Source organism: Betta splendens, chromosome 5 (assembly GCF_900634795.4).
Source record: "Betta splendens chromosome 5, fBetSpl5.4, whole genome shotgun sequence".
Lineage (NCBI taxonomy): Eukaryota > Metazoa > Chordata > Actinopteri > Anabantiformes > Osphronemidae > Betta > Betta splendens.
The window spans coordinates 4,916,234-4,930,447 of NC_040885.2; the positions used below are offsets into that span (position 1 = coordinate 4,916,234).

At 43.7% G+C, this 14,214-nt stretch overlaps 1 protein-coding gene and 1 long non-coding RNA gene across 3 annotated transcripts; one reads left to right on the forward strand and one right to left on the reverse strand.

Moving 5' to 3' along the window:
• Positions 1 to 357: 357 nt before the first annotated feature.
• LOC114855123 (constitutive coactivator of PPAR-gamma-like protein 1 homolog) lies at positions 358 to 13,690 on the forward strand. The gene is made up of 17 exons (XM_029149959.3): positions 358 to 1,063; positions 1,928 to 2,174; positions 2,261 to 2,343; positions 3,607 to 3,735; positions 4,007 to 4,097; positions 4,567 to 4,655; positions 4,746 to 4,987; positions 5,789 to 5,882; positions 5,963 to 6,172; positions 7,076 to 7,247; positions 7,830 to 8,079; positions 8,215 to 8,329; positions 8,930 to 9,139; positions 10,622 to 10,817; positions 11,129 to 11,267; positions 11,360 to 11,456; positions 12,308 to 13,690. Exons 1-17 carry the CDS (start codon positions 590 to 592, stop codon positions 12,599 to 12,601), a joined length of 3,132 nt encoding a protein of 1,043 aa, XP_029005792.1. The 5' UTR covers positions 358 to 589; the 3' UTR covers positions 12,602 to 13,690.
• Positions 9,137 to 11,473, reverse strand: LOC114855124 (uncharacterized). 2 transcript variants are annotated; one of them, XR_003785879.3, is made up of 3 exons: positions 11,335 to 11,473; positions 11,106 to 11,245; positions 9,137 to 10,221 (listed from the first exon to the last, which is right to left on the reverse strand). It is a non-coding gene; the product is annotated as an uncharacterized LOC114855124 (long non-coding RNA). The 2 variants fall into 2 exon arrangements; XR_003785878.3 differs by having other exon boundaries at positions 11,102 to 11,245.
• Positions 13,691 to 14,214: the final 524 nt, after the last annotated feature.

Below are 14,214 nucleotides of genomic sequence, written 5' to 3' on the forward strand. Positions count from 1 at the left end.
TATCATAACTCGAGCCAAAGATAAAACTACACTTTGACCTCACTACAAACCCGGAAACGGAGGCTCAAATCCAAAGATACTATTTTGTCGAGATACTTCACCTCCAGACGTTGAAACCTTCGGTTATCGTTGATATGCTTTGTGTTAAAGCAGCTGAAACACACCAAGCGTTACATTGAAAGAAACCTTCTCAATGTGAATTGCTTTTATAATGTTTTGAGTAAAAACATTGAGCTTAAACGAAGGCTGGTGGGTGGGAACTGTCTTGCTAGTCGCGCGCGCCTCTGCACGTACCTGTGCGCGATGTCGTCACATATGTTCCCTTCAAGCTCCGTGTGACGCTGGACAGACTCACAACCTCAGACATGGCTCCGTGAAGCGACACATGGCAGCTAGTAGCCATGAACCCAAAACACCTCTCGCCAAAAATTGACTATGTCTAAATAGCAGCCGGTTTTCGTTTCTTTGGAAGCTATTCCAACCCCTAAAGTATTCACAGGTGCCGACCGACTGCCAGTCATTGCCACGGGCACGACCGGTCTGATTTTCTCTGCTACCGTTTTAAGTTTCCGTCTGTCAGAAGCGCAACATGGGTGTTCAAGGTTTCCAAGAGTACATTGAACAGCACTGCCCCAGCGCCGTGGTGCCGGTGGAGCTTCAGAAGCTGGCCCGCGGGAGTGTGGTAGGAGGCGGCCGACAGAGACCCCCCCACAGCCCGCTGCGGCTGCTGGTGGACGCCGAGAACTGCCTCCACCGGCTCTACGGCGGCTTCTACACGGACTGGGTCAGCGGAGGCCAGTGGAACCACATGCTGGGCTACCTGGCCGCCCTGTCCAGCGCCTGCTACAACGGCAACATTGAGCTCCTGGTTTGCTTCAACGGCGCCCTGGAGAAAGGCCGCCTTCACGAGTGGGTCAAGCGGCAGGTGAACGAGAGGCAGACCGCGCAGCAGATCATCAGCCACGTCCAGAACAAGGGCACCCCGCCACCCAAAGTCTGGTTCCTCCCTCCCGTGTGCATGGCCCACTGCATCCGACTGGCGCTGTTCAGGTTCCGTGTCGGGGTGAGTGAAACTGCTTGCCTGTTGAGCAGAGCCACATTAGCAGGTTAGCCTAGCACTCCACCATGTTATCACTTTATGACACTGGGCCAGGTTAACCAGCGGGCCTGTCGGTGGTGGTGCCTCCTAACTCACCAGCTCAGGGCGTGGACACACGGTAAATATAGAACACACAGATCCATGTTCAAAACATACAACTCATTACACAGTAATGAGTTCTGATCAGGAAAAAAGGACACACATCAGTCTGGACCCAGCAGAACAAAAACAACTGACTCACCGAACCAAGGGCCTGAAATCCAGTCACTGATGAACATGGAGTCAGTGGGCTGGAAAATAATATACAGTTTAATTGTTGATTCCATAAAAGGGATTCTAAATACTTTATATGATACACATAACATACAGACTACGAATCTTTGGATTAAAGGCCAGACAAAACATTATGACAGGTGTAAATTACTGTAAGCTGTAACAGTTAAAATGAGGTACGTTTGAGATGAACGTCTGTGTTGCTCACCAGTGAAATGTCATGGTGCATTTCAGTTTTACAGTGTTGCACAAATGGTTTACAAAGGAATGTTTTCTGCAGAAACGAGTAGTGCTCTTATTTGCTACATTCATATTGGGGCCCTACATATGTGATAAAATGAGGTTTCAGCAGTCGGTTGGATTCATTAGGTCCAGGCAGCAGGTCGGTTGACTTCTCTTATTACAAACTGTAAAACTGATGACTTCCATGTAGTGTTATACAAACATATAGTAGAGGAAGCAAATCAGGATGATTAATTGGATGCTTCGTGACGTTACGACTCACTGCATGACTTTCACAGATGATGTGTGATCCTTGTCTTGGTCACTCCTCAGGTTGTCCAGAGCATCGAGGACCACCATCTTGAAGTTATAGCCTTACGCCGGGAGAACGGCTTCCACGGCCTGGTGGCCTATGACTCGGACTATGCTCTGTGCAACATCCCGTTGTACTTCAGTGCCCACGCCCTCAAATTAAGTCGCAACGGCAAAAGCCTCACCACTAACCAGTACTTGATGCAGGAAGTGGCACAGAAGCTCGATCTCAACCCAAATCGTTTTGTCATCTTCGCATCACTTCTAGGTTGGTGTGGTTGTTCTGGAGCCAGGATAAATGGGAGTAATGGCTCAGATGAGACTGACACAGCTTCACTTTAACATGTTTTACAGGAAATCACATGCTGCCTGATGAAGACTTGGCTGCCTTTCACTGGAGCTTACTTGGTCCAGAACATCCTTTAGCTTCTTTGAAGGTGAAGTTTTATTTTCTTCATACAGTCACAGAATTGCTAATGCTGGGCTTCGAATCTTCAGTGTGCTACAAAATCACCATGGGCTAGTGGGTTGTTCCTTTAGTAATGATCTGGTAACTTGTCCTAAATGAGCAGATATTTGGAGAAGCTCTGGGTAGATTCTTGGGTACAAGTGTCTATGTTTATATTGAGTTGCATTATGGGAAATGTATGCTGCATGGTTGAAGTTTAAATGTTCTGCAGTATTAAGACACGTCTGTACCTGATGAAGTATATTTAGGTGTTTGTTATCTACCCGATTTATACATTTATAATTTCAAGGAAAGGAAATGAATTGGACATTATTCTTCCAAACTCCGTCCTCAGTCTGGATCTGGTGCTGTTTGCTACTTTTTGAATTGTTCTTGCATTGGTGGCCTTTTGAGAGATTGTCCCATTGAAACTGACTACAAACAAACTTATCTCATATCCTGCATTGTCCACTTTACCACAATCATATCAGCCCAAACTGTCACTCATGCATTTTCTTTTTAAAAATATTCAGGTCCACTGCACTTTTTTTCCAATCTTCAGCTTTTGCCAATGTTAATCTCTTCTTTTTGTTTAGTTAAACTGCCTGGAAAGTTGAATCTTGACTTCTTGCTGCTGTCAGGGCTGCTCTTGTGTTCTTTAACACTGCTGCCAACTAAAACTCTGAGGGACAGCTTCTTCAACTTGTATTTCTTTCATCTCACTCAGTTGTGCACCAGGTCTCAGTACTTTTATTTAATGAACAAAGTAGTTCTACTGAAACACAGGATTTGCTAATGATAGACTATGTTATATTTATGTACACTCATGGGCCACTGTATTAGATACACCTTCACAGTCAAATTCAATGCAGTGCAGCTCTACCCTTAATTCCACTTGTACAGTACATATAATTATATTATGCAGTCATTACTGAGGTCACAGAGGATGGTTGAGTCATACAGGAGTGCATTATTTAAGAGAGGATTCCAGTCTTTTAAAACCAGTATGTGGGCCAAAACATTACATCCATGTCTTAATATTATCTAATGGCAGAATTTCTGTATTGAATTGAAAAAGGCTGTACCTAATAAAGTGGCCATTGATGTATAATAATGGTACGGTAATAACGGGTCTACACAACTGCTTCTGTAGACGGTCCAAATGAAGCCCAAACTGCTGCTTCTGTAGACGGTCCAAATGAAGCCCAAACTGCTGAACATTTGTGCAGATTTAAAACCTGTGATTCCCCAGGTGCGCACCCATCAGCTCGTGCTCCCTCCCTGTGACGTTGTAATAAAGTCTGTTGCTGACTATGTCCGTAACATCCCAGACATCACTGACCTGGAGTCCATCGCTAAGGACATATTTAAATACTCTCAGGTATGAAGAGCTGTATATTCATGTCTTTTTTCACATTATTTATTTGTAGTTTGCTCCTGATATAGAGTGACATGTAAGTAATGAATTGTCGAGAAGCGGAACATCACAGACTGAAAAGCAGGAACGCAGCTACTGTATCATGCTTTAGGGAGCTTGCATTACACCAGCGGCATTTCCTGTTTCAGTCTAAATTTAGTAACTAAGCCATTTTTTCTACATTAAAATCAGAACTTGTAAATATATAATAACTTGTATCATGCATCTCATTTAGTCATGCGCTGAAGACAAAGTCCTCCGCTTCATGAAAGCAGTGGAATACTACTCGATGGCCAGTAAACCCACTTGCTTCCCACCACAGTTAGGTGGGTAACTGCATATCTCATTATATTGTACTGTATCAGCAAGGCTCATGTGGACCCGTGTCATGAGTATGGTGCGATTTGACAGGAAAGGCTCAGCTTTGCTCTTGGCACTGGTCATATCTGCATAGACAGATTGAATGTTAGACTTAGACTGCATTGACAGATTTAGATCAGATTGCAACATGTGTCTGATACTCTAGTATGTTACCACAACCTCAAGAACGCTGTCTACAGCAGGTGTCCCACACCCTGCTCCTCAAGGACCCCTGTTCTACTTTGTCTTCCCCACTGCTGACTAATGGGAGCAGGTGAACATATAGCTTAATCAGTGACGAACACGTTCTCTAGCTTCATCACTGTCTAAAGAAACCCAGAATTTCAGGTAACCAGTGTTAACCCTAACTACAGATCTAGACACCAGGTCTCGCCTTTTGAGTCCATATGCTGAAGATGTTTGTCTGTTTCACAGCCAGACCAAAGCACATGGCTGTGCCTGCTGCAGTGCCATCTTCTAAAATACTCAACATTCCACAGGTGCTCTTGCCTGTAAAGAATTGGGTAAGACATTTAAATAATCCAAACGACCGTCAGCTAGTGGATGTGGCTCAGTGTCACGAGAATCACAGCAGTGTGTTGCCTGACCTTTAGGTCCAGGCCTCGCATTCAGAGCCTGTGGAGCGCAGCGTGGACACGGCACAGAAAGGTCTGCCGGAGCAGAACAGCTTCAGCAACATTCCTCCTGATGGAAAGCACACACCGCTGTATGAGAGGTCCTCCCCCATCAACACGGGCCTGGCTGGTAGCCCCGGCCTTGAAGAGGCTGCTTTCTTTAACGCCTCCTCTACGTCGTCATCTTCTGAGAATGACGTGAGCTCCAGCTCTACTGCCAAGTGAGTTCATCACGACAGCTTTGTATGTTTTCATTCATACAGTTTGCTCATGTCATCAGTCAGTAAACATTTAGTTAATAATGTCTTTCTTCAATAACTGTGATACATTATCAGTAATCATTTTAGGTGTGCTTTGTCCAAAGTTGAGACCAAACTGTAATATTTCTTACAGTTAACAAATTGAGCTTTACTCAGGCTAAACAGCCTATTATACCTGCTATTAGTCTGCAGTTGGCTGCACAGGGTGTTTGCACCTGTGTGTATGTTATCCCAGTAAACTTCAGGCTTGTCCAAGTTCTGCATGGATCAGCGATGGTCGCTTGTTGTCTGTGTGACTGTAACATATAGCCAACAAGGCAGAAGACAGTTGTTGGAGCCAGGTGCTGCAGGTCCTGTCCACCGACTCTTTTTCTTTACCAGACTGGATTTTGTTTGTTTAAAATGCAGCCCAGTGTTTCTTTAATAGCACTGCGCTCTATTTAGTACCGTCAGTACATTGAATGCAGGTTGCTGAAGTCTTTAATATCTAAAATTGAATTTGGAGTTTTAATAATTGGTTGCTTCTCAGCCAAGGTCAGGTAATGAATCATTGAATAAACTTTTCAAACTACATTGTTGAGTTTTTTAAATGTAGTAATCAAATATGGGCATTGGGTTTGGGTCCATGATAACAGGTGACTCAAAAGCTAAAACTGTCCCTGCCTCTTCAGCTTTCTATTCTTTGCTTAAATTTTGAATTTTAATGTTGTTGTTTTGTATGTTTGAACATGGATCTGTGTGTTCTATATTTATCTGTTTTAGTCATGTCAGTGACTACAAGGGAGGCTGGAAAAAAAATGTGCATGCTCCTAACTCTGAACACGCACCAGATGGAGACCTGGGACCCCAAATACAAGTGAGTCTGACTTTAGATGGTACCACACAAGAAACATTATAATGACTGTGGTTATGTAACATAATCTCCTCTGCCCTCAGCCGGACTCTGCTGTGAGCCCAGGGCTGCAACCTGAATGTCTGAAGACACTGAGTTCCCAGATTCCCTCCCTTCTGTCCATGCCCACCAGGAACCACATGGACATCACCATCCCACCTCTCCCCTCCGTGGCCCCCGAGGTCCTGCGGGTGGCTGAGCACAGACACAAGAAGGGCTTAATGTACCCATACATCTACCACATCCTCACGAAGGTTAGAAAGCTGCTGGGTCTCAAACAGAGATGTTGGTGTGAGTGGTGTTTGTCAATGGCCAGTAAATTCCTTCATATTTTAGTAGATGAACAACCATGGCAATCATGTTATTGTGTAAGCAAAATTGCACATTTTAGATTTCTAAGGTGACCAACTTCTTTTTAATGACAGCTCTGCACATTGGTGGCTTTCTTTCATCCAGCTTTTAAAGTAACTCTTTTCCAATCGTCTTGAAGATGTGCCAACATCCACTGAACACGTGGTCGCTTTTCCTTCACTATGTGTAGCTGATGCTCAGCTGATTTGTGTCTGTAGCCTTTCAGGCCCTTTCCATCAGACAGCCCCTACAAAGCTTGTGTTGTTGTGCTGAATAACAAATGACGACCCAACTAATGCAACCAGATCCAATGGTGTGATCATTGTGTTGAATTCTGACTATATTACGCAAGCCTCACCAGCACAGCACCTCCTTACTGTGACACATCCTCTTTCATGACAGCTCTAAAGTCTCTATCAACCCTTTCTCAGTAGTGATTTCCCTGTAACCTTTCAACCATCTGGACCTTTAAAGAGTAAAGATGTCTACTGCCCAATCTAAGGAGTCATTATATGTTTGTTTCTAAGGCTACCGTCTCTAAGGGTGTTGTCTCTGGCCATTCCTGAGACCTTCCTTTTGAGTTATTTTTACCGAAAACATTCAGATCTTTCAATTTTCCACATTCCATGTCATTCACTTAAAGTCTTAAAGATAAGTAAACTGGTTAAGGCATGACCAAAGGTGTGCACAGCTGTTATCAAAGCAAACAGTTTTGAGGTCTTCAGTGTGAAAATCATACAATAATGTGTAAATAATTGAAAAGGTGAGACTTGACCATTACTGTAGGTAACAATTTGTCTTTTCAGGGTGAAATAAAACTGTCCGTCACCATTGAAGATGAAGCCAACAAAGACCTGCCTTCAGCAGTGCAGCTGTTTCGGCCCATCCGTCAATATGTTTACGGTGTGCTCTTCAGCCTGGCAGAGACTAGGAAGAAGGCCGAGAGAATTGCCATGAGAAGGAACTGCCCCCCTGAATGTGAGTGCTGTGGTTGGAGAGCTTCTTTTGTGGTCCAGATTACCAGAAGACACTGACTGAGGCACTCCACTGGATGAAATAAACAGGACCTAGTTGTATCTGTTTTGTTAAAACTTTACCATCATCTACCACCATAAACAAGTGGTCCGAAAACTCTTGCCCTTAACTTCACCAATGTCACATTCATTCCTGGCCTGGCAAGACTAAATAAACATTCTGTTCAGCCCTGGAGACTCAATAGAACTGTTCTTTTGATTTACACATGCAAAAGTCTGGATCTGTGCTGGTCAGTTATTCTGTTGTTTGGAAAAAAGACAAAGTCTGTAGTGTTAAAGCAAAGAAGAATGCAAATTGAACAAATGTTTTGTGTTACCTTTTAGGTGGCTAGTCATGTGTAAGTATGATTAGTCTAACGCATACTGGGCTTTTAAGGATGTTGATTTGGGTATTTGAGAGCCAGACCCGGCATCTGTATCTTGCTCAGGCTTATGTTCTAAGTCTAACATTCAGTCTGAATGTGAATCACAGTAGTGGTAGTGGTGAAATGCCTGGTAAATGCAGCATTTTTTTCTCCTGCCTTAGACACACAAGTCATGGTCAAAGAGTGGGCCGCCTACAAGGGCAAGTCTCCCCACACCCCAGAGCTGGTAGAGGCTCTGCCTTTCAGGGAGTGGACCTGTCCAAACCTGAAGAAGCTGTGGTTGGGGAAGGCTGTGGAGGACAAAAACCGTAGGATGAGGGCATTCCTGGCCTGCATGCGCTCTGACACTCCAGCCATGCTGAACCCTGCCAATGTGCCCACACCCCTGTTGGTGCTTTGTTGTGTGTTAAGGTGAGCAGATCACAGATGCGCATTAATGTGGACGTGAAGGTGGAGTGAGGCCATTGTGTGGTAAACTGAAAGGGAGGGAGGGTTCATTGAACAGTGCTGGCAGTAACACTGTTACCCTTCTGTGTTTTGCTTCAGGTTTATGTTACACTGGCCAGGACTGAGAGTTTTGCGTCGTAACGAACTTGACGCTTTTCTAGCCCAAGCACTTTCTCCTAAACTTTATGACCCTGGCCAGCTGCAGGAACTGAAGGTGATTTAGTAGCGTTTATGATATGAGGACTGTCCGACGAAGCCACACTTTAAATGTTTAGTGTGACCGGCTATCGAATCGCTCGAGCGTCTCCTGTGGTGACCATATCTAGACGACAAATTGATCAGAGATTTGGGTGAACTGCTGCTGATAGATTTCATGTTGTTTCTCTGGATACTCCTCATATGCTGCTGACAAAGCAACATGCTTGGACTGAGGGTTTCAGCCGAGCAGGTTCCTAAAGGCATAGCTTTAAACTTGAAGATGTATTTGTAGAGCTTGGAGGCATTGCTGTCACGTGTGGATGGTTTATCAGCTGCTGAGCTGTAAAGAAGTTTGAGCTCTGACCTCAATTGACTTGCTTACGTAAACCATCCACACAAGCTTGTATGATTGGGTCATGTAGTGTCTGTTTGTAGTTCTGTTAGTCCGTCTGCCCTTTTGTGAAGGCTTTGTGTCCACAAGCTGTAAGTGAATGAGCTGCTTACGCTTGCTTCATGCTTTGCTTCGCTCTTCATTAATCCAAATACTTAGGGGAGCTGTTAGAGCAGCGTACTGTTTTTTTGACCATATTCAAATCTTAATAGCTGTCTTCCACAGATTGACAACCTGGACCCTCGAGGAGTCCAGCTAGCTGCTCTGTTTATGAGTGGGGTGGACATGGCTCTGTTTGCCAATGACGCGTGTGGACAACCTATACCCTGGGAGCACTGCTGTCCATGGATGTACTTTGATGGCAAGCTGCTTCAGAGTAAACTCAACAGGGCCAACCGGGACAAGACCCAGCTCATTGACCTCTGTGATGGTCAGGTAGCTTCATCCACAAGACCCACACACCTACACCGTAAATAGAGGCTTCAGTGCAAAAGTAGTCGAACAAGAGTTTGCTAAGCCCTTCATCAGAGCCTCCTCCTGTTGTCTCTGTACACTGTGACATTTACACACTGTGAGTAGTGAATATTCACCGTGAGTATTCACTTTAAACTGATTTGTATTATCTTGTGTGTCTAAAATATGTCTAAGCAGTTCATTTCAGAATCAGAAAAGCTTTATTTACTTTAAGCTGGGTCCTGTAGAGAACACTTTACAGAACTAGGAATTTGACTTGGTGTTGGTGGGTCGTTCCTCTCTGCATAAAGAAGTTAAGAATGCCTTTATTAGTCCCACAGCGGGGAAATTCCCATCAGCAGCCAGGTTGCCCGGCGCTAACTTTTTTTTTTTTTTGCAGAACAGTACAACATTACATAGTATGAATAATTGAATAGTGCAGTGAGGGATGAATTCAAATTACGTTATGAACAGACTATATACAGTGGAGTGAAGTGGGTGTGCAGGTGGTGTAGGATGGTGTGACTTGTAAAGTGACGTGAGGTCCCAGTCCTGATGGACCGGGGGAGGAACTGAAAGTGTTAATGTCCTGAATGAGAGGGGTCGGCTACAATCCTGGCAGCCCGTCTCCGGGTCCTGGAGATGTGCAGCTCCTGGAGAGACGGGAGATGATGGTGCCCAGGAAGTGGAAGGACTCAACAGAGGTCACTGGGGTGTCACTGAGGATGGGGAAGAAAGGACACAGCCTTAGGGGATAGGGGGGTGAAGGTCTGGGAATCAGAGACAAGCTTCCCCAGCCTCACATACTGCTGTCTGTGAGTGAGGAAGTCGGTGATCCACCTGCAGATGGAGTCAGGCACATTCAGCTGGGAGAGTTTGTCATGGAGCAGGGATGGAACCATTGTGTTGAAGGCAGAGCTGAAGTCTACAAACAGGATCCTGGTGTAGGATCCTGGAAAGTCCAGATGCTGGAGGATGAAGTTGAGTGCCATGTTTACAACATCGTTTACTGATCTGTTGGCTCTGGGCGAACTGCAGGGCGTCCAGGAGGGGGTCTTTGATGTCTTTGAGATAAAAAAAGACAGTAAATGTCTCTTGTGAAATTGTGAACTTCCGACACACTGCAGATGGGTAATGTGCAGCAGAAAGTACCAATGAGTTTTCTAAGGCAAAGAGATCAGCCACCTCAATCACCACACTTCAAGCAAACAGAGCATTTATTAATAACAAACTGCATGTTCGTGACTAAAGGGTGTCTTTGTCTTTCCTCTGAAAGGACTCCCACTTGGCCCTTTAGTTCAAACTTCACAGCTTCAAATTCAGTGTTTGTAGATTAGAGACCAAAAAGTGTACACATGGTCATCAGGAATAAAATACTAGAAAAAGCTCATTGTAGAAAACATATGTGTGAGTCAGCATTTGGGAGGCGAGGCTTGTCATAATGCAGCTTGTTTCTGTCTCCAGTCTGACCTGTTGGCCAAAGTGGAGAAGATGCGTCAGAGCATCCTAGAAGGTCTCCCCTTTACTCGTCCTCCTCATCTCCCTCCATTCCCTGCCCCGCCACCCCCTCTTCCTCACGGGATGCCTTTCTACCCGAGTGCTGGCTGCTTCTACCCTACACCTCCTATGATGCCCCCTCAGAGAGTTAGAGCGGTGCCTGGTAGGTAAAGCCACTAATGGGGACGGCTTGTTTTTTACTTCCCTAATTCAAATATCCCTCCTTAATGCAGTCTCCATCTAAAACAAATTGAACTAATTAGAATTTTTACACATTTTAGATTTTTTGCTTTGCCCAGTGCCAATTATTAAATTAGCTTGATACTTCTCGGAGAATGTTTATACATTTTTTTCCTCATACTGATTGTAATCTCTGGCATCTACTGTTAACACCAAAGGAAACTCTTCACCCTTGAATCTACTGTAAACATGTGCACAGACACTGACTGACACAAATCTTTTTCTTCCTGTAAGGAGTTCAGGGCATCCCATCACAGGGTGGGAAGCTGGAGATTGCTGGCACTGTGGTGGGTCAGTGGGCTGGAACTCGACGCAGCCGAGGAAGAGGAGGCTTCCCTGTCCAGGTGGTCTCTGTGGGTGGACCGAACCGAGGGTAAGAACAGACGGAGCAACATATGTTTGAATATAATGTATGTTATCTGTCTTTATTCATTTATAACCTATTTGGATCTCTGTCTGCTGTAGTCGTCCTAGAGGAGTGATTTCCACACCTGTCTTCAGGGCTTTTGGTCGAGGAGGCCGGTACCACACTTCAGCCTTCAGCAGTCAGGGAGTGTACCTGGTGGGTCAGAATGATTGCTTCACATAGTTAATAGACACACTGAATCTTTTCTGCTTCTTAATATAGGCGCTTCTGTGTCGGTTCTCTATAAATAATATTATAGCACCACCACTGAGTTTTTCACACACCTGTTGTCTTTTTTACTGTGAATGCAGAAGATCTTAGTTTAAGTTTGTTGACTTTAGATTCAGTGTTTCTAATCAAACCCTAATCTTTATACACCAATAAAAGAATACCTTAAATAGGAAAAAAAAACATTTTATTAATTGAGATTATTCTTATATTATGACTGGCTCTGAAGTGAAATGATGAAATGATGAATCTTTGGCACATGTATTTCTATTTAGACAAATTGTTATATATTGTATATTCTATAAGGAGCTCTGAGTTTAAATGTTTAGGGTTCTTATCCAGCACTGCCATCTAGCAGTTAACAGTTTCACAACAGCAGACCCAGCTGTATGTGGATCTGTGCTTTACGTACTGTGAGCCGGGAGAATATAGTGAAATATACATTTTCAACTACAAATTTAGCCTTGTCTTCACAAGGATCAAAATACAGCTGTTGCTCTTTTCACTGCTTAATTACAGTGTAACAATGGCAAACACAGCCTCTGTGTGAGCAGTCAGCACTGGATGAGTGGGAGCAGAGCAGCCTCTCAGCAGGTCTTTGAGCTGTTTAAACGCCTCTTCATTTTATTGCTAATTAACTTCCAAATGCCTCGTCCATGTTTGTTTGTTAGCAGAACTTCAACCCAACATGTGTTTTCTACCATACGCCATGTTTTTATAGTTTTTGTCAATTGTTTAAAAATCCTTCCTGTCTCTGTCCATTTTTTTCTTTATCTCAGAGTAAGCCTGCTTATGCTCACACAGCTAGAAACGACGTGACAAAGGAGAGAATGAAGCCTGGGCCAGAGAAGAAGGCCTCATGCGAGGCCTTGGCCACAGAGAATGGTGTGGAGGACGTAGAGCCGGAGCAGCTGAATGGAGATGAGCATGTAGCTCTCATCCAACCTGAAAGTGCCTTTAGCAGTGACTCCAAGACGTGCAATACTAATCCTCACTTAAATGCACTAAATGTAGATGGCAACTGCCATAGAGATGAAGGTCTGGAGGCCGTTGTCTGCAAAAGAGAAGCTTAAGCCTATTTTTGTAGAACAGATGAGGAATAAAGAAGGAGCAGGGACAGGGATATCTGGAAATGGGGAAAATGGTCAATGGACATTTTTCCTCTCAGTACAAAGGAATCAGGATCCCTCATAGTGGAAACATGAAATCCATGACACACGGTTAGTACGAGGAGTCGTTCACTCCTGAATCACCACAATCCATTATTGTTTGATTAGAATCCTATAGCTTTTGAAAGTCTTACGTTTGTGGCCATTCACCAAAGTATTTTAGTTCCTAAAGTTGATGCTTCTCAGATATATGGCACCATTTACTCACCATAGCACAGCTTACCGGTATGCTGTTGTCACCGTAGCTGCTTGATGAATTGGCGTTTGCCGATCCGTTGGAATTTGGTTCATATTAAACAACTTTGTTCTCCAGCTGTAGTGCATATTTATAGGAACTCCTCTGAAATGAGACGCGTCGTCAGTGGACACAGAACCTGGAATCAGGGCTGTCGTGTTACCGCTTCAACAGCAACCTTCTGCATGGTTCACATTTTAAGAGGTGTGTAGGTATTATGCATGTCGTCCTTTTTCTAACATCTTCAGTATGGTGCCCATCAACAAATTCAAAAAAGCTACAATCAGCAATAAATGATATTAACCACCAGTAACAAATCTGTTCTGACATTGACATTTCGTGATGTTGATTTCTGTTACGTTTAATTAAAAAAAAAGATTCTTATTTAGCCACCTTAAAGTAGTGTATTTGTCCTATCTAATTCTCTGTTGCCGTTTTCTGCAATAGTCAAACACAAAAAACGCTTTGATCTAAATGACCCCTTGAAGACTCTAGCTTTGGTTTTGCACTTGTACTACTTCTCTGCCACAATAGTCGTTTAACATTTCCACTAAATACTCCTGAAGCTTTTCATCTTTCATTAGTGATCAGAGAACTTGTGTAAAGGCCCCCAGTCACCAACAAGGGCTGAATGGGTTACCTTCAATGGAAGATGATCAGTCTCAGAACTGCAGTGGGTTTTGACTGAATGCTGGCTGTGGTGTGTTTGAAGGCAACTTGGCTACAATGCTTAATAAAACTATATTCTTTTAGTATGAGTTGTTGGTTGTGTATTTGTCCTTTTAGAATCCTCATAGTTCAATACATGTGTTTTAAAAAAATAAATTGTATATATATAATATTTATATAATATTTTATTTTCAAACCGACAGTTTTTTTTGAGCTTTTGACTCTTATATGATCTTCATCTCTAGTAGACATAATTGGATCTGTTGCGGTTCTTCTATAAATTGCTATGGTTGAACTCGTTGAGCTCAGATATCCGCAGCTCCATAACAATCTGCTGATGATAATTATGTTGCGGTGGAAAGCAGAAAAAACATGATATTTGAGTGTTGCATAGACTTACTATAAATAGAAATTAATTTGGTTAAATACTGTTTACCACGCCTATTAAGAAATTATGTAATAAGAATCTGATCATGGCGACGCGGACGGTGGATCCTTAAAGAGTCTTCATTCCCAACAATAAGCTGTGCGGGCCGATGATGACGCTCGCGCTCAGCGTCGGATGAAGGCTGCTGCCTTCATGTGCCGTGAGGAAAAAAAACAACCACAAGCG

Bases quoted from the DNA above. Each gene is read 5' to 3' on its own strand.
- LOC114855123 (XM_029149959.3), top strand. From the start codon at position 590: ATGGGTGTTCAAGGTTTCCAAGAGTACATTGAACAGCACTGCCCCAGC. The intron at 2,344-3,606 runs GTGAAGTTTTAT...GTGATTCCCCAG, and splicing joins ATCCTTTAGCTTCTTTGAAG to GTGCGCACCCATCAGCTCGT. The intron at 11,268-11,359 runs GTAAGAACAGAC...TGTCTGCTGTAG, and splicing joins GTGGGTGGACCGAACCGAGG to TCGTCCTAGAGGAGTGATTT.